General features: G+C 61.0%; 1 protein-coding gene across 5 annotated transcripts; it reads left to right on the forward strand.

The window, feature by feature from the left end:
* Nucleotides 1-81: 81 nt before the first annotated feature.
* On the forward strand, nt 82-19,272 carry STKLD1 (serine/threonine kinase like domain containing 1). Of its 5 annotated transcripts, XM_045082690.1 has the most exons (19): nt 82-331; nt 1,992-2,078; nt 4,345-4,389; nt 5,820-5,894; nt 6,961-7,062; nt 9,055-9,125; nt 9,882-9,997; nt 11,260-11,378; nt 11,833-11,996; nt 12,499-12,626; nt 13,567-13,650; nt 14,928-15,044; nt 15,362-15,502; nt 15,625-15,684; nt 16,332-16,460; nt 17,079-17,207; nt 17,284-17,412; nt 18,537-18,677; nt 18,959-19,272. In XM_045082690.1, exons 1-19 carry the CDS (start codon nt 317-319, stop codon nt 19,144-19,146), a joined length of 2,040 nt encoding a protein of 679 aa, XP_044938625.1. In that variant the 5' UTR covers nt 82-316; the 3' UTR covers nt 19,147-19,272. The 5 variants fall into 5 exon arrangements, with proteins under 5 accessions (XP_044938625.1, XP_044938623.1, XP_044938622.1 ...); XM_045082688.1 differs by lacking the exon at nt 82-331 and having other exon boundaries at nt 1,990-2,078; nt 5,174-5,894; XM_045082687.1 differs by lacking the exon at nt 82-331 and having other exon boundaries at nt 1,990-2,078; nt 5,485-5,894.
* The last annotated feature ends 224 nt before the right edge of the window (nt 19,273-19,496 follow it).

Below are 19,496 nucleotides of genomic sequence, written 5' to 3' on the forward strand. Positions count from 1 at the left end.
CCCCGCCCCGCCTGGCCCCGCCCGCCGCGCTCGCAGGCCCCGCCCACCCTCCGCAGGCCCCGCCCATGGCGCGCTCCGCGGCCGCCAGGCCCCAGGGCCATGCGCTGGAGGTGCCGGCGGGAGCCCCGGAGCGCGCGGTTCCGGCGGACGCACCTGGGGCAGACGGTCGCCCCCGGGGTGGGGGATGGGGTGCTCCCCGGGACGCCATCTCTCCGGAGCATGCTCAGTCGAGGGTCCGCGCGCCGGCTAGGGCTGGGGACGCGCCCCCAGCGCCCTGCGGAGGGAGGAGAGGCTGGGAGTCTCCCCTGGAGACACTATGGAGAAGTACCAGGTGCCGAGCTCTTCCCTGGCGGGGAGGCAGGGGCGACAAGAGCCCGCCGGTTGGGGGCGAGCCAGGGACCCGGACCTCCGGCCACCTCCCCACGCCCCTACTTCCTGGTTTACCGGTCACTGCGCCTGGAGAGGTGGCCGATGGCCAGGTACCACCCCGGGTCAGGGTCTGCCTCCAGCAAGGAGGGTGACCTCGGGCCCCTCCAAAGGTGACCTCCTGGGTGCCCTTTGCCTCCTGGGGTCTCAGTTTCCCCCTCTCAAATGATGGATGAAATGCAGGACTGTCCACCCCCATCTGTCTGAATGCTTGGTGCTAGGGAACTCCGCCTCGCCCTCCTCTGCCTCTCCTTGGGCCCGCCGGGACAGGGCACCCTAGAGCGTCCAAAATTCAGAATTCGTAGTCCCCAAACTCCAGTACAGGGCATCCCTAGTCCCAGGGAGAAGGACTTGGGTCTTTTCCAGGGCCTGCCTGTGAAAACATGGAAGACTTGAAAAATTGACAAAACAAAAGGAAAGCCGCAAAATGAAAATGAATGAACATTTAATTAACTGCTTCTATACATAATACGTCACCTTCATTAAATGTTAGATTCAGCCTTTGTAAAAATGTCATTAATTTGAAAACAATTTGTAGATTAGATTTTTCTCCCTTTGTAAGAACTCCCATTCGTGTGGGAGGAGCCTCCAAGTCAGCCAGTGATGAAGGCGGTGAGTTTCCGGGCCGGAGAATTCGAAAGGCAAAAGCACCTTTTCAGGAAGAAACAACAGCTCCCACCTGAGACACAGTGTGTTTTACTGTTTGACCTGCCTCTGATGAGGGCCTGGGCATGCACCTTCTTAGACTGGCGTCAGCTGCTCAGGACATTGGCCCCCCGACCCCCTAAGCTGGGTTCAGGCCACGCACGGGCTGCATGACAGAATCCAAGACTTGCCTGGACCCTGAGGGTCCCCAGACTCGGTTCCGCCTCCTGCATTCACTCCTCTGCACTTTGCCAGGCCTCTTCCGTCCTCTGACATGTAATGCCGGTGTCTGCCCCACCCCGGTGGCCCCTGGCCTCCCTGCACAGAGCTCTGACACGGCAGCCCTCTCTCTGCAGGTCTGGTTCAAAGCAGAAGGTCCAGACTCAGGCCGCCTCACTTATTAGCACGCTAGCCCCAGACACAAGGACCTTGCTCCCTTCCTCCGGGGTGAATGTGAGAGAGCCACAGGGTTGCTCGCAGGTGGTTGTGGGGTGCTTGGCACCCGGGCCAGGCCACCCACGGCGGTGACTACGCACCAATGATGGGCTAGTTAGTTTTTTGGTTTGGATGCTGAGTTTGGAGGGGGTGCGGGAAGCCGGGGTAAGAGGTGGCTGGAGACAGTGACTAAAGCTATGCCCCACGTGGGCTGATGCTGGCTCCTAGGTGCCCACGGGTCCCTGCTGCAAGTTGGAGAAGCCGTAGCGGGTGGTGTGGAAGGAGCTCCCGCATGGGCCCCAGAGAGATGGGCCCGGGTTTCTCAGGCTCCGGGACATTCCCTTCTCTGCGCAGTGTGGTGGAGACGCTTGCTCCGCCAGCCTGCAGGAGAAGCCGGGGCAGGAAAGGTGTCAGGGCTGAGCACACTCCCACAAGGGGAAAGCCCGTGCGCATTTCCTGAATGCTTCTCTTCCTCTTGCTGATAGATTTTGGGCCGGATGAGTCCTGGGGCCTTGGGAGTGAACCTGGTGGTGGAGGAAAGAAAAAACAACGTCAAGCTCGTGATCAAGCAGGTGAGAGGTGGCCCTGGGCGTGGGCCTGGGCTCCCCAGACATCCACGCATGTCCCCATGTCGGAGAGGGGCCTCCCAGTGTGACAGCAGGTTCCTCTCTGCCAGTGGACACAGAGAGGGGCCTCCCAGTGTGACAGCCGGTTCCTCTCTGCCAGTGGACACAGAGGCAGATCCCGGCGAGAGTAGCCTTGGGGGCGGCCTGAGGTTGCTTGGGCTTCCGGGCGCCCCTGACGCTCTCACCTGGAGAGCGTCTGCAAACCGCCTCCCCCACCATTTCTTCAGCACGTGCTTCACGCCAGCCTCATCCCGTTCAGCCTCCCGCCAACCCTGCAAAGCAGGAACTGGGGGCCCCTCTACAGCCGAGGGTGGGGAGGCTCGGGGAGGCTGCAGACTGGCCAACGGCACACTGCTCCCAAGAGCATTTGAATTCAAGCTACCTTTTTACCAAGGGGAGCCGGGCCGGCGTGGAGGAAGAGGGGGCAGGGGCTGGCCCAAGGTCACACCAGGCTAAGGGCAAGACCTCGATGGGCCTTTCCACCACGTCCTCACCAGGGCTGGCGTGGCAGGGTGGGGTACGAGCTGCAGAGGGCGAGCGCTTTGTGTGTCCAAGTCAAGGCGGTTCAGCTGAACAGCAGTTGTAGAAGGGAGCTGCGCCATGAGCGTCCCTGGTACCCTCTCTTGGCACATGGTGGTGGCGGGGGTACCGTGGCACTGGGGTTGACTGTGCACATGAGGAGCGTCGCGGGCATCAGCTGCCAGGGCCACCCCTTGTTCAGCCTCCTGCCTGTGGAGCCACTCAGCAGCCTCTGGCCGAGGAGGCTGGGCTTGGAGTCCTGGCCTTCCTCCTGCCCCACCGCGGGCTGGCGGTGCGGCCGGGCCCCACTGTCTCATGGGCCGGTGAGGCTGGAGCCCACTGCCTTCTGGGCAGTCAAGGAGCTTAGTAAAAAGCCAGCCAGTCTTTCTTTTTTCAAAAAATGGGGGTGGGGTGCAGGTAGGGCTTTGTGTTTCTTTCTGGTCTTTTCCCTGAGCACGTATAAACTTTGTCTTGACAAGAATGCTGCGGAGATGGTTAACGTACCTTTCCCCACTCAGTGTCTTACAGACCCTATCTCATGCCACAGACACGGCTTCCTCCTCTCTTGGCTCTGGCAGCCACGTGCCCCCACTGCTCCGGGTGCTGGAACTGACCAGGCATGCCCTCCTGTACCATAGGCACTTGGCCTATTCTTGATTTTTCACTCTGCGTAAACAACTCTGATAAGCAACTTTTTTGAGGATCCATGGTATCCTTGGGGTAAATTCCTAGGGGTGAGGCTTCTAGGTCAAAAGATGGGACATTCTGGAGGCTTTCAGTGTGTTTCGGCCAAAGTCACCTATACATACGCATGAGTTCTGGCACAGGAGGAACAGAAGACGTATCTGGGGTCTGTAAGGATCTGGGAATAAGCCACTGTCTGCATTTTCATCTACGATCACCCCCAATTACAAGGGCTCATCATTTGGCAGCCTTATGAGGAGGAGCTCTGGGTGAGGGCCTGGTGTTAGATGTGATAATATGCCCCTGCGGTCAGCCACCAAGTACGTTGGGAGACTTGAAGCCTGCTGCTGCCCTGCCCACGGATCCCGCTTTCCCTCTCCATGCATTCCCCCGCTGCCCCACATTCAGGGACAGCGACAGTCTTCCCAGTTCAGGTAAGGAATGAAGTGGTGAGGTCGATACTTTGCCAATCAGAGCAGAGCTGTTTGGCTCTAGTGGCAACACATTATTTTCTCCCCTGCTTTCAAGATGGTGAGAATGGATCTGCGAATGATTGGTCAGAGTTTGTATTACGCTATCCTCAACTTCTCCTTGCCATGGGAGCAAAGGTGTTCTAATCGCTGAGTATTTTTGGATCCTTGACTTAGGAACATATCTAGGCCTCATCGAGTGCCACGTGGTAGAAGCCTGGCACCCCTGTGAATAATGATGGTGGTGATGGTGATGATGGTGATGATGGTGATGATGGTGATGATGGTGGTGATGGTGATGATGGTGATGATGGTGCCGGTGATGATGGTGATGATGGTGATGATGGTGATGATGGTGATGATGGTGCCGGTGATGATGGTGATGGGGGACAGTGCTGATGGGGATTGATGACAATGGTGGTGTGGATGATGGTGATGGTGGCAGTGATGTTGATCGTGGTGACAGTGGTGAAGATGATGATGATGATGGTGATGGGCTGACTACACATTGACTGAGTTAGGCTCTTGTACCCCTACAGGTGGAATGTATCGATGAGCATCAGGCCAATGAGGCCCTGGAGGAGGTAATTCTCGGGGGGGGGGGTCCCTCTCGAGAGGACACGATGCAGAGCACACAGAGATTGTTCTGTCCTCTCCTATGGAGTGATCGGATAGAAGCCTCGGTGGAGGCGTGGAGGCAGGGTCAAAACCAGATTTTGCCCCATGCTGTGAAGCCAGAAACCCCAGGTCACGAAGGGAGTCTGTGCCCAAAACATTCATTTCTAGATCAGGCACGGACAACTTAGAATATATGTTCTCCGAGAATACAAGGTTTCAGTGTTCCCTAGGGCCCAGGGCTAGTCTATCAAGAACCATCTTTTTTTTTTTTATTTTATTATTTTTTTAAAGGTAATGGGAATCTTTTTTTTAATATTTTATTTATTTGACACAGAGAGATCACAAGTAGGCAGAGAGGCAGGCAGAGAGAGGAGGAAGCAGGCTCCCCGCTGAGCAGAGAGCCTGATGAGGGCTCCATCCCAGGACCCTGGGATCATGACCTGAGCCGAAGGCAGAGGCTTAACCCACTGAGCCACCCAGATACCCCAAGAACCATCTTTTAAAACATTGTTCCTTCATTTATAAAAATATTAGTTACAGTAGAAAATGTGGGAACTCTAGGACTATCATCGAACAAAGAAAATGCGCATTCTTTTCCGTTCCCTCAGTCAGCCCGTCACCCCACCGAGAACATCCTGATTTACAATAACAGCAGTGGCAGCATGGGCACTTGGATTTGCTGGACAAAGGCTCTGAGCAGTGTTTCTTTGTTTCCCTTGAATCTCCCCTGACCCACATGTGTCCTCCCAGCGGATGGTTACTTGTCTGCCTTCTTTCTGGAATCCCCGGCTCCCGAGCTTTGCCAGCAAACAGCTGTCCTGTCCACGGTGTGCCCGCTGCACCGTCAAGGGGCCGGGCACATGCTGGTAAAGCGGAGACTGTGGGAGACCGCACCAACTGTGTGGGCCCTTCAAGCACCTTCAGCCGGGAGCGGGGCCCTGGGGCCTGGAGTGTGTGCCACGCAGGAGGCGAGCTGGGCGCACGTGTGACCGTGTCCCACGTCCCTTTGGCCACCACCTGCTCCAGCTGCCCCTGACAGGGCTTTCTTTCCTCTGCAACAGACACTTTGCCTGCACCAGCTCCCCTTAGCCCCCCTGAGGCCCCTGTGAGGCAGATACCACCGTCACCGCCGTTTTCAGATGAGGCTGGAGGCTCAGAGACGTTGAAGAGCCTCTCTTCGGTCACACAGCACAGCCAGCAGCACATGCTGGAGAGACAGGCCCCCAGCAGGCTGTCTGGCTCTGCAGCAGCAGGCCGCAGCCCCTCCTGGCCACCCGCTCCCCAGCCCTACGCGGAGCTGGAGGCGGTGTCTGTGTGGGGGTCCGTGACCCAGAAGCAGGAGCTGAGAAGCGGGATTGCTCGAACGTCTCCACTTGCTCCGCACTTGTCCCCGCAGCTGATGCCGCTGCTGAAGCTCCAGCACGCCCACATCTCCAGCTACCAGGAGCTCTTCCTCATATGGAACAGTGAGGTGGGTGCGAGGGACGCCTTACGGCTCAGCGGCCATTCGGTGGCTCCGGGAGCAGGTGGACTGAGCTCAGAGCACCCCAACGCCATGATAAGCCCCAGGGCCACAATGGCAGGGACTCTAAATGTGGCCACCCTGACTCAGCACGTACTGGGGAGCCCTGCAGGGGGCCAGTAACAGCTGAGGGGGAAGCAAACGTGAAACAAACAAAACCACAGCCAAGTGGGGTTCAGCTCAGGGCCCTGTGAGCCCCCGCGCCCCGCACTTTAGCCCAGAGGTTATAGGACTTCTTCTCTTTACAGCGATCCAGAATCTTGCGAATTATTCCAGATGAGACAGGGTTCGAATTATTCCAGATGAGCAGGGGTGGGTCGGAGGGCCCGGAGGTGGAGAGGGCCGCAAGGCTTCCTGGCTAGGGTCAGACCGTAACTGGACGTCCCCATTAGGGTCCTCGTCTGGGGTGGACAGCCACAGGTTTGAGCAGGAGTGGAGGGTCCCCTCATACACGTGCCCCCTGTCCAGCTGGGGCCTGAGAACAGCCTGAGGGAGGGGCCGTCACTGTGTGCACCCTGAATATTTCCTGAGCACCCCGTAACACTCTCGAGGAACGCTCGAGGGGGACACTTGACTGTGGAAGGAAAGCAGGGGCCTCTGGGAGCACTGAGCTGAGGCCCCTGACCCGGTCCACGGGAGCCCCCTCCAGGCAGGCTCCTCCGAGGAGGAAGCAGACCGAAGCTAAGCCCTGAAGAATAGAGAGTCACCCTGGGAAGAGGCACAGGCATCTGTGACTGCCCCGGCCAGGAGGCCAGGGCTGCTTTCAGAAAAGTCAGAGGAGCTTCGTGTGGCTGGAGCTGGGGTGGAGGGGGAGGGGGCATCAGTGAGGCCTGAGGCGTGAGCAGGAGCTGCCCGTGGGTGTGAGTCCCCACCGCTGACCATGCTCCCGCAGCCGCCGGGCATGGTGGCCCCAGCGGAGGCAGGCCCCGGGGCAAGGAACCTCGCCGAGACGCCCAGGCCTGGGCTTTGGGCATCAGGACGGCGGCATTTGGCTAAAACCTCATGTCCCCATCAGATTTCCTCTCTGTTCCTCTGCCTGGTGATGGAGTATAACGAGGGAAGCTTCCAGAAGATCATCGAGAAGAAGAGGGAGACAAAGATGATCATCGACTGTGAAGTAAGACAGACTCTAGGGGACGCCGGGCCTGGGGACCATGATGCTACTGGCCAGGTTGTTTCTTACGTTTACGTGTGGAGGGGTTTGCATGGTGGACTGTGCACGAGTGTTCAGTGCACAGCTCAGGTCACTGTACACAGGCAGACACTCATATAACCCCTGTCCCCGATCGAGATGCAGAACCTTCTGGAGCTCCAGAAGTCCCTGGCCCTGCCCGCGGTTGGACTTCTGTCTCCAGAGACTCTTCTGCCCGCCCTGAAGTCCCCAGTAACGGACTCACTCTCATAATGGCACGTCGCCGCTGTGTCTGGTTTTTTATGTGAGTGGATCAGGAAATGGTCCCCAGCATGGCTGGGCACTGCCCCGTTGTGTGGTCACCTCGGTCTGTGCGCGGCCTAGCGCTGTGAGCCTGCGGGGTGTTTCCAGCTTGGGGCTGCTGCCATGAACACTGCCGGGCGTGCCGACTCGTGGACCTAATCACTCATGAGTGACCTAATCACTCATCTTCTCTGGACAAAGCCCTGGGCGTGTAGTTGTTGGATTGTAGAGCAGTGCCAGTCGACGTGCCAACGATGTGGCTTGGTTGACTTGGGGGTATTCCCAGCACAAGGGGTAAGCCTTCCAGTGCCTACTTCCTGGCCAACACTTCAGTCTTTTTCATTTTAATTGAAAATTGCATTTTAATTTGAGTTATTATGAGTAACCACAGGGAGTGCTTTTTAGCTACTTGGCTTTTGTGTCTGTTCAAGTCTTCTGTCCATTTAAACAGTGGGGTTGTCTGTCTTTTCTTATTGATCTGTAGGTGTTCTTTACATACTGCGGATATGGGCATCCAGAGTGTCTGTCTTTTCTCAGTCTGTGTCTTTTGATGAACGGAAGTTCTTTTTTTTTTTTTTTAAGATTTTATTTACTAGAGAGAGCGTGTGCACCAGTGAGGGGGACAGGGAGAGGGACACGCAGACTCCCCGCTGAGCAGAGCGCCAGATGCGGGACTGGATCGCAGGACCCCGGGATCCTGACCCTAGCCAGGGCCGGACACTTAACCGAGCCACCCGGGTGCCCCCAGAAGTTCTTAACTGTAACGAAGGGAGTTTATCAATGCTCCTTTTATCATTAGCACCTTTGAGCCGGTGAGAGCCTGCCCTCCAAGGTCATGAAGATATTTCCCCTTGTCTTCGGAGCTAGGTCATTTTTGGTTTCACATTAAGCCTAGGATCCACCCTGAGTAAATTGTGTCTGCTTTTGCTCTGGGCCCCCTCTGCTCAGCAGGCCGCCAGGCATCATCTCACCCCCGAGGGCTTCTTGAGGGCCAGGCCACTCCTCTCCCAATGTGGACCTCAGGGGTAGGCTCTGGAGTGGGTTTCAACGTTTCCGTTGGCGGCGGAACCCTTTCAAGCACAGGGTGTTCTCAGACACCCAGCAAGGAAGGTGAAGCTTCTCTGGACGAGGGGCACAGGAGGACGGGTGGCAGGTACAGGGAAGAAGCCCGGGGTTCCACTCACTCAGCCCGTCTCTGACACCCTTGGGTAGAATCTAGGGTTCCTCGGAACCTGGTTTGAAAATCCCTGCCCTGGAGACTGGCCAGGTCTCGCCTCCGACACACGGGGTTTCCAGAACGTTCTTTGTCAGAGCTCTTTTCCTTCTAATGACATGGCAAGGCAGGCCCCAATGTAGGCAATAAAGGCTTCGCTATCTCTGATACCCACAAGGGGTGGGGCCCGGGTGGGGGTATCTCCGTGTGGCTGCAGGGGTGTGGGGTCTGGAAGCAAGGGCGTGCCCCGTTGGGAGAGCCCTGCGCACGTTAGCCTGAAAGGGACCCGAGGCAGAACTCTTTTGCGCTGGCTCTGAGCGCTTCAGCAGCGTGGGGCCCATCTGAAGAAGCAAGAACATTCCATGATTCCCTGGCTGCTCCTTGGGTGGCTGACCTGCCTCGGCCAGTTGCTGCCGGGAGTCCCCCTCCCCCAACCCTGGCGTCTCTCACTCTTTCCCCAGTGGATGCAGAACGTGCTGGGCCAGGTTCTGGACGCTCTGGAGTATCTGCACCAGCGGGACATCCTCCACAGGTGACCGTGGGGGCCAGGCTGCTGCAGGGCAAAGGGCCCAGAGTCCCCTCAGGTGCCCTGCCCCAGGACCTGGGAGCGAGGCAGGGCGCAGCGCAGCCCCAGAGAAGCGCGGGCACCTTTCCAGAGCCCCTCCCGGCCTTCTGGCGAGTGCTACCCCCTCCACGTCACCCGCACTGATTCACCCAGCATCGGGAGTGGACGTGACCGGGCAGGTCCGTTCTGAAGTGCAGGGGGAGCGGCCAGATAACAGCGCCGGGAAGCAGATTAGGCTGCACGGTCCCGGGGCTGAGCCTTCGACCCGCCCGTGGCAGGGCTCCAGCGTCCACAGTCTGCAGGGGCTGGCGACGGCCGCAGACTGGCTCAGTACCTGATGTCAAGGAGGGAAAAACCCATGTGGACCCCATGTACAAAGAAAATGCCCACGATTTCGTGTTCACGGCACCAAACGTTACGAAATGGTTGAAAACCAGTCCCCAGAACAAACGCATAGCTGAGATCCGGAAGGAGGCAGCAGATGTGAGCAGAGGAACGGCAGAAGGGCTGGAGCGCTCCTACGTGGAGCTGCTTGTTTGGGAGTTTAAAATAACTGAGTGTATTTTATTTCTGCAGGAAACACTATTTTAAAAGTGGGCCGCGAAGGGGGCATTTGGGGAGAGGAGGGCCGAGCTGGGTGTGCGGCCGGGGGGCTGTGGCCCACAGGCCGTGGGTGGGAAGGCAGGCAGGCCCCCAGAGGACAGTCCCCCCTCTTGGTTTCAGGAACCTGAAACCCTCCAACATAGCCCTCGTCAGCGACAGCCATTGCAAGTTACAGGACCTGAGCTCCCACGCACTGATGACGGACAGACCCAAGTGGAACATCCGCGCGGAGGAAGGTGGCCGGGGTCCTCCAGGGCTGCGGGACAGCAGCGGCTGGGGGTGTGGGGGAGAGGCCCTGCACCGGGGTGGGGTCGCTGCCGGAGTCCAGAGGGAGTGGCTGGAGCTGGAACAAGGCAACATCAAACCTTCCCTTTCTTTCTTTTTTTTTTTTAAGGTTTTATTTATTTATTTGACAGACAGAGATCACAAGTAGGCAGAGAGGCAGGCAGAGAGAGAGAGGAGGAAGCAGGCTCCCCGCTGAGCAGAGAGCCCGATGCGGGACTCGATCCCAGGACCCTGAGATTATGACTTGAGCCGAAGGCAGAGGCTTTAACCCATGGAGCTGCCCAGGCTCCCCAAACCTCTCCTTTCTCAGAAGGTCCCCACAGACCCCCCACGGACTTATGTGGGTTCCAAGGACACCTCCTTGCCTGGGTTGTAATTACCAAGCCGGGAATTGGGTCCAATTGGGGAATCAGGGTCCAAAAGACACCCGGAAAACATTCACCTTCAAGGGAAGAGATGGGGGGCTAGTGGATGCCACACACCGAGGAGAGCCGATTTCTTTCCTGAGTCCTATAAATCACTGAGGCGATGGCAGCCGCAGGGAAGCAGGGGAGATGGGTTCTCCCTCCCTTGAAAACACAGTGGGGCCGAGGGAGCTGGGCTTCAAGCCTATACCCGCTGTCCTGGGTGGAGAGAGGAGCCGTAGCTGAGACTTTCAGGGTCCCGCCCCAGAGGCTAAATGCGTGGGTAGGCGGACAGCTGGGCGGATGGGTGAGTGGCTAGATCTGCCGGAGGTGTGGGTGGCAGGGGTCCTTGGAGTCGGGGGTCCCCCGCTGTACCGTCTGGGGGGAAGGAAGGTCCGGAGAAGGAGGGCTGCCCAAGGGCTCAGGAAGCAGCAGACCAGCGACCCTCTCTTTTGGCTCCTTGTCTGGGGTTCAGGTTTAGAAACGAGGGTGGGGCAACCAGAATTCTGCCTCCAGGTTCTACCTTTAGAGGAGCAAGGTGTTTAAAGAGGGGGGAGGTTTCGGCCTTCTTGGCACACGCCTCTTTCGAACCACGTGTGCAGCCACGTTGGGCACGAAGACGTGAGTGTGCGCACTCGGGCCGACCTGGCTGCGCACGAGCCCTGGTGGGCGGCCTCACAGGCTGAAGGCCAGGGCTCTCTTCCTTTTCGCCCACGGACCGTTCGTCTCCACCGCCCCTTCCCTTCTGAGCCGCTTGCTCCCCCGCGGAGCACAGGCCTCCTGCGTCCGACACCTTCTCCCGCCAACAGACCCTTTCCAGAAGTCCTGGATGGCCCCTGAAGCCCTCAACTTCTCCTTCAGCCCCAAGTCGGATGTCTGGTCTCTGGGCTGCATCATTCTGGACATGCTCAGCTGCTCCTTCATAAACGTGAGCTGCCTTTCGGCTGCCCCCTCTGCCGCGCCCCGGACCCCGCACCCCGCATCCCCGGAGAGCTGGCCCCGCCCACCTTGGCTCGAAAGGGACACCTTCCCCCGACCCGCAGCCTCCTGCCTTGCTCCGCACCTCCACGGTGGTGAGGCACCCCCGCCCTTGGCCTTCGGAGGCCTGGCACGTTGGGGACGATGACGGAGATACACCACCCCATGGCTAACCCGCATGGGGGGCTCCCTGCCTCCTTGTGGAGGAGAAAAGCGAGTTCACGTGCCCCTGCTGGCCCACGGTGGGGTACAAGCCAAGGAAACGACCCTGGTGGGCCTGAACGCGCCTCGGGACCTCAGGCAGCCGTGCAGGCTCTCGTGGTGTCTTTCCACCTCTGGCCCTCTTGCCAGCTCGCCCCGGGGCACCGTCTGGGTCAGGCCCACGAGCAGTACTGTCCCCTCAGAGAACAGAAGCCATGCATCTGCGAAAGTCCCTCCGGAGTGACCCAGACAGGCTGGGGGGCGTCCTGCAGACCCTGGAGGAGAAGAAGATCCCCAATGTGAGAAGCTTCTGTTCTCTCCTGCCTTTAATGCTGCAGATCGAGCCCTCAGAGCGAGTGACAATCAGGTGACCCTGGGGGCTGTGGTTGTATTTTAATCTTGCCACGTGTCTCCCGCCATCTGTCCACCGTCCCGCACGCATTGCCACTCGGTGAAATGCGCTGACCCCTCCGGGGCCCACTGGGCTTTCCCAAGCGTGGTCTGTCTCAAAGGGCAGTAGCAGCACGCACGCCTCTGAGCGCCGGAGCCCACAGAGCCGGCCTCTCCCTTGCGCGGAGGCAGAGCCCCGGGGACCCGAAACGTGTTCTAATGTAGTCGATCTCCCCGTGAGAAGGAAGAAAGAGACACAGCGGATCTGGCCTGGGTTCTTCATGCCAAGGCGGTTGTCAAATCTGATCCTTCAGTGTATTTTATGGAGGAACGGTCCCCACCTCCCTGCGCTCCCGCACCTGCTGGGTGCGCTGGCACCGGCAGGAGGGCGGCTGCAAACAGGAGGGTGGAGGTCGGGCGTCCGCCTGCCTGGCCAGGGTGTGCCGGAGAGCCCAGCGGCCGTCTCCCCTCCGCTCCAGGGATGTGATCATCACCTTCGTGAGCCACCACTTCCAGTCCTCCAGTGTCGCTCTGGCCCTGCACCAGCAGGTGGTCCCTCCCTTCATCACTGACCTGCTGCTGGAAAGTAACATCGCCAGCATTTTAGGTGATGCTGGGGACTCAGAGGGGGAGGGGGCTGTCGTCTCAGCTCTGGGACAGGGAGGGTGGTCAGTGCCTCCCCCCCCCCCCGCTACCACACAGTCCCCTGGACTGCTGCACTGCTCGGACCCTTGGCCAGTGTCCCTGTAGGGGCTCTGCCTGCTGAGGTACATGGGCAGGCCTCATTGGAGGGTACTGCTGGCCCAGAGCTCACTCACCACTCAGCACCTCGTTTCCACGTGCGCCCCTGGTCGGGGGCGCCTTGTGGCTCCCAGCACAGGGATGGCACAGTCGCCACCCCAAGGTCTTGGGTGAACCGTGGGCCTAGAGGCCACCTTCAGGTTCCAGGTGGGCTCCCCTCGCCTGCCCCCTGCTCTGGGTGGTCTGCTCACTCTGTTCTCTGCCTCTGCGGCTCCCTGCACGGGCTGCTGGTGAAGGGGACGATTCCCCCCACCTGCCGCCTCTGTCCCCACTTCTGGGGAGGGGACACTCATGAGACCCTAACTTCTGTCTTCCTGCGGCTCGCGGCCGGGTCGGGGGGCTTTGTGGGCAGGCAGCTGCGTCCCACGGAAGCCCACCCCCCACCGGCTCAGTGGCCCGGAACGAGTCGCCCTCTCTGAGCAGCACGGGGCCTGTTGGTGGCCGCTCCCAGGGGGTTCCGAGTCAGCAGCGGGATGAGGAAGGGGTCCCCAGTGTGCGTGGCTGGACACTGTGGCACACTGTGGGCACTGGGGTCGTTCTTATGAACCAAAGGCAAAGAGCCCTGCGGGGAGGCCCTTCCCCGAGGCCAGGGCTGACTCTGATCAGCGGCTCGGCCTGCCAAGGGGGGTGAGCGGGGCGCCAGCTCATGGCCGGGCGCGGACCTGTGAGCGGCACCGGCCTCCACCCCGGGCCCTGGGCGCCTGGCCCTGAGGAGGCTCCTGCCCACACTGTCCTCTCCCCCACAGAGGTCATGCAGAGCTACTCCAGCAGACCTGAAGTCCAGCTCCAAGCCATGAGGAGGCTCATAAGAATGCCTGCAGATGAGCTAGGTAGACCCCCACGTGCCCTACTCCCGGCTCGCCCTGTGGCCCAGGCCTCTGGGAGGGGGCCTGGGCTCCCCTAACACCTCCGAGGCCTGCTTGTGTTCCCCCTGCTTGGGATCCTTCCGGTGTCACCCCTTCTGCCCAGCAGAAGGGGGGATGGGGTGGCCGTTGGTGTGGAGTGACGGGCCCTCACGGGATCTTAGTGGGGGTCCCATTCCTTCCACGGTCCCCACGGGGCTGGCTGGGTGGTTGCGGACTGTCCAGCACGGGACTGAACGGCCCGGCGTGGGGCCCGTGTGCCGCATGAGCGTGGCTGTGGGATAAACTGGGTGCTCGGGGGATGGATCCGTCACACCTTCCCAGGGGCCGCCAGTTACCCCCCACCCGGGACAGCACCGTCCCTCAAGGAGTATTTGTACCTTTGAAGTTTTGCCAGAACAGTGTTTCATAAAAGCCCTCCATTCAACTCACCTCACCAGCCGGACAGTCACACTGGCCCCTCCATCCGTGCATCAGGCCTGCACTGTCCGTTTGTCCTCCCCACCTGTCAACCGTCTGTCCACCTGTGCACAAGGTCTGTTTCGGGGGCTGTGGCCCCGGAGATGGCAGAGGCCTGGTTCTGGCCCTTAAGGCAATGGTGGAGACTTCATACTGGCCCCTCACCTTTCCCTCTTCCTTGTCCTGCCCCCAGACCCCTTCTGGACCTGGGCTGTGGCCAGAAGAGTCCACGGGAGGGGAGACTGTGCCTTCCGGGAGGAGCTGAGGGAGGCGGCCTCGCTGGGAGGCGGGGCAGCTCCACTGGGTCTCGTGGTCCGCACGCCTGTTCTCGCGGGGAGCCTGATACGCAGGGCCGGGGGTCCTTCTCTAATGGTGCAGAGAAGGGGCACCACGGGCACCGGACCCTCCGCTGCCTGCCACCACCTCTCACTCCGCGCGTGCCCCACAGCCAGAGTCCGTGAGACCCACAGACACCCACGCTTGGGCAGTTACAGCCGCAGATTCGAGTCAGGCTGGGTCCACAGCAAGTGGTTCTGTCTCTCTGACCGTGTTTCCTCCTCTCTGAGAGCGCGACAGGAGGACTCTGCCTCGGGGGGCCGCTGGGGTAGGGGCCGCCCGGGGCAGACACATCCGCGCTTGTTAATCATGTTCCTCACTCGCCTACTCCCCCGTCCAGGGGCCCGTGCATGAGTCCCAGCAGCATCGGGCTCTCTGGTCTGGTCCTGACGCCCTTCCCGCCCCCTACTCCTGGGTCGGGGCTCAACCTTGCTGCCCCGCCCTGCCAGGTCTGCCGTGGCCGATGGAGCTGGTAGAGCTGCTGGTCGCCATCATGAAGCAACACGAGCGGATCCTCGACGTGCAGCTGTGCGCCTGTTCGCTGCTGCTGCGCAGCCTGGGTCGAGGTGGGTGCTGAACGCGTGGAGTAAAGGCTGGCCCTGGCCCCTTGTCCCAGACCCAGCGGAGCCTTGGAACTGGCTGCAGGGGCCGCTTACTCACCGGCCGTGCGGGCTGGTTAGGTGCCCGCCCCTCCACCCTTGACCCCACCCTGCAGCCAGCGCCCGCGGGGACCTGCTCCGGGACGAGGCTGACCTTGGCTTTCTTCGCGCCAAGTGGGGGCACTACCCACCTCCAACCAGGGAGGGAGCGTCCCCGCAGGCTACCTGGCCCACGACCCCCGGGTACAGGAGGTCACCCTGGGCTCTTCCGTTCGCCCAAGCAGTGCTGGTGCAGGACCGGGCCGCCGAGGTGCTGAGGGACAGCTCCGTCACCCCCGTGCTGCTGAGCAGCCTGTGGGCCCACCCCGAGTCGGAGCCGCTCCTGGTCATGGTCTACAGCCTGCTCACCATCATCGCCAGCCAGGGTGGGTCTGCTCTGCCCTCCCCGCTCGGCCCGGGGGCCGGGGGCACCTGCGTCCCTGAGGTGGCGCGGCCACCCGCCTCCACGGGGTCCATTCCACGTGCCCGTCCTTTTGTCTCTTGATAGGAAGCTTCCGGAAGTTCGACTGTCACCTGCTCCCTCCACAAACGTGCAGACGGGGACCAGGTGCCACCGTGGGCTTCACAGGATGTCTTCTGCCTCATGCATCTCCACCTCACGGGGCACCTGGGGTCGGGCAGACACCAGTCAAGCAGGCAGTGGGCGGCAGGACTGGGGATGCTGCGGAGGACCAGGGGCCGCACCCAGCTTGCATTGCTCCCACCTGCCTCCTTGGGTCAGCACGCTTCTTCCTAGTGGACAGCTGGGCCCACAAGCCCCGGGACGCTTGCCTGGACCTCTGTGGCCGGAGTGGGGGGTGCCTGTACTCTGCTCCTCACCCTGCTTGACTGGATCCCACTTTGGGGAGTGAGCAGGGGTGTGATGGATGACTGGTGCAGATCAGAGCCGTCAGGCAAACTGGGTATCGGCTCACCCACCAGGAAAGACAGACACTGCTCCCACCTTAGGAGGACCCAGGAAGCCAGTCCCAGCCCAGTCACGGGATGGGCAATACTGGGACTGGGGATCCAGGGGATGGACCATGTCCTCTTGTTCCGGGGCCCCACACTGGGTATGACTGGCCCAGGAGATGCCCAGAAATGCAGGATGCACGTGCCTGCGGTGGGCAAGAACCAAAGAGGGAGGCGGTATTCAGGGAAGGCTTCCTGGTGGAGGGGCTTCTCCGTGGCCCTAATTCTGGGGCCTGCCCACAGAATCGGCCTCAGAGAAGCTACAGAAGGCCGGGCTGTTCAAGCACATCCTGGAGCACCTGAGCACCTTCTCCACCAACAGGGACATCTGCATCAATGGCCTGAGCCTGCTCTGGGCCCTGATGGTGGACGGTGAGGGGCCCCTCTTCCCACTCTCCTGCTGGGGGGGGGGCATCCTTGCTGCTCCCTAATTGCCTCCGACAGCCCCCACGGCCTGCCCCTTAGACACTCCAGGAGCAGAGCCCACGAAAAGGCTCTTCTGAGCCTGGCAGCTGAAGGGGAAGGGGGCGCGGAGGGGGGCCGCCCCCAGCAGAGGCAGGTCCTCATGGACTCCAGGGGCTCCTGCTGTGGGAACCTCTCTACCTGCCGCACATCCTGGGATTTCCATGGGCGGTCCCCGATGGTAGCCAGGCTCTGGCACCCTACTCTCACTCTAGATTCCGAAAAGGGCCCCTGGACTGTGCTGCTTTCTCTTCAGGCCCTGTCTCGGCCCTCCAGCCATCCGGGCGTCCGTTCTGAGGAAAATAGTTTCTGGCCCCGGAGAGCCTGGGAAACCAGAGGGCACTGTCCATACCCAAAGTGAAACATCCCCCAAGACCAATCGCGGACAGAGTCGCTGAACTCAACCCCCGCTTAGCGGCCCTCTCCCTGACAGCTTTGTCCTCCCTGGTGGGGGCCAGAGGGTGTGGGGCGATGTATACAGCAGGCACTCAAGGGCTAGGTGTCTCTGCCATCCTGTGCTGGTTCCAGCGGTCATTGTGAACAAGACCCCTTTGGAGAAAGCCCCCGTCCTCCTCATCAAGGTGCTGGCCTCCTACCCCGGGGACGCAGAGATGGCGGAAGCTGGCTGTGCGGTCTTCTGGCTGCTGTCTTTGCTGGGTGAGCAGCGTGGGCGGGGAAGTGTGTCCCCCCACCCCATCCCAAGGCCACGAGGCCTCAACCAGGCCCTCTGCAGGTTGCATCAAGGAGGACCAGTTTGAAGATGTGGCAGCCCTGTTCCTGCGAAGCATCCGGCTGTGCCAGGACAGAGTCCTGCTCGTGAACAACGCCTACCGGGGGCTGGCCAGCCTCGCGAAGGTGTCTGGTGAGCCCGGCCATGGACGGGGCTACCACTAGGAGGTGGGGGCGACACTCAGCAAGGCGTGTCTGCCAGCTGCCTGCAGACCCAGCCCAGGAGCAGATTCAAAAAAAGGGGAAGAACAGTGTATAGTTTCTTCATCCAGAAGTTGCCATGAAGACTTTCCATTTTGGTTGCACACTATACTGCCCAAGCACACGCTGGGTGTGCACACGCAGCCCTAGTGGGTTCAGCTTCTCAGAGCACCGCAGGGGCCAGGTCCCCGCTCCGTAACAGGAATGTTCTGCTGTTGCTCAGTGCGCAGCGCCTGGCATGGACAGGTTCGCGGCACAAGGCTTCACAGACACTTGGGGCTACAGACTACACAAGGCTGCCGGCTGGGGTGTGAGCGGGGCTTCAGCCCCTTTGGTATCTGGTCCCAGGGCAGATGCACAGGGTGGGCTAGGCTGGGAGACGAGGGGCGGCCGGGCCTTTGCTTCTGAGCCTGAAACTGTCCAGGCCCAAGGGAGTACGGCCACCCTCAGTACTGGGCGGCCGGTACTACTTCCTACTGAAGAAGGTTCTTCCTTCCCGGTTGGACACCCGGGGCTCCAGGGTCTCCCCCAGCCGCCCACCTCTGGGGAATGGGAGGGGAGGCCGAGGTCCTGAAGACAGAAGGGATCCGGCTCAGGATGGAGGGGGTGGTCCGAGCCCAGGGCCACCCACTGGCTGGGAGACTCCAGAGGGTGCAAGGGGTGAATGTTCACACAGGTCCCCAGCCCGAGTCAGGGTCTAGCCCAGCTGGGGGTGTACGTGTGCAGTGCTGGGGTTCTCCCCCACCACGCCCACCCTGTAGGTGCCCTCTGCCATTCGATCTTGTGTTTCCTGGGCCCCCAGGCTGACAGCACCCAGAGGACAGGAGGCTTCTGCTGGGAGAGGGAGGTGGGGTGTACACGTCCCACCAGGGACACACGGACTTCAGCTGTCCCTGGGCGGCAGGAAGCTGACCTCTGCCAGTGGCTGAGGTCCTTGCTATGCTAAGTGCTTTGGACTCTTTCAATGACCCTGAAAAGTCGGTACCGCTGTCACCCCACTCGCTAGAGGACACCAAGGCACAGGCAGCCGGGTAGAGTGCACACCCCTCCCCCCAGAGCTGGCGGCCCTGCAAGTGGTCGTGCCAGAGGAGGGCGGCAGTGGCCTCGACCTCCTCCAGGAGACGTACCAGCTCTACAAGGACGACCCCGAGGTGGTGGAGAACATCTGCATGCTGCTGGCCCACCTGGCTGCCTACGGTGAGGGTCCTCCTCCTCCTCACCACGCCCCCCACACCAGTGCTGAGGCAGCCCACTCCCAGCTCTAGCCACCGCCACTTCCTGGTGGTTCAACAGGGGTGCTCGCTAGGCTCTGTGGGTGATGCCAAGTCCAGGGAGGCAGCAGGCGGGTGGGCTGGGCGGAGCCTTGGGGCGGTGGGCCCAGCCTCGTCCTGCCGGCCTCCCCAGAGTGCCCCTGCGGAGACTGTGGGCCATCAGGCTGGCTGCGCGCTGACCTCAGGACCCCCCTGCTCTGCCCACAGAGGATATCGTGCCAGAGCTGGTGTCCAGTGGCCTCCGGCCCCTGGTCAAGGACATCAAGGAGCGCTTCACCTCCAGCCTAGTGAGTGTCCGCGGGCCCCAACCAGGCCTCCCACCTGCCTCTCCAGTCAGATGCCGGTGGCCCGAGTCCAGGGGCCCAGACTCAAATCTCCATGTGTATGGTTTCTGATGGCTCTTCTATCTCCAGGAGCTGGTTTCATACGCAGAGACGGTGTCCCTAAGGCTGGAGGCCGTCACGCCACCCAGCTCTGCGCGAGGACAGTCGGCTCTGCCCTGAGGCAGATGCCCCAAGCCCCTACCCCCACCCCCCCTCTCCTGCCCTTTCCTTGTATGTCCCCAGAGCTGCCCGCTGACTGGAGTCCTCCTGAGGCCTGGGGGGGGAAGGTCCACCTCAGTCCTCCGCAGGGTGAGGCCCAAGGCCAGTGCCTGGCGTGGAAGCGTCCCGGGGGCAGTGCTCTGGGGGCCTGGCTCGGCAGGCGTCACGCAGGCCACGGTGCTGGCCTGGTCAATGCGGCGGCT

The sequence above is a fragment of the Mustela putorius genome, unplaced genomic scaffold, assembly GCF_011764305.1.
Source record: "Mustela putorius furo isolate JIRA1106 unplaced genomic scaffold, ASM1176430v1.1 tig00000596_pilon_pilon_pilon, whole genome shotgun sequence".
In the NCBI taxonomy this organism is placed as follows: Eukaryota; Metazoa; Chordata; class Mammalia; order Carnivora; family Mustelidae; genus Mustela; species Mustela putorius.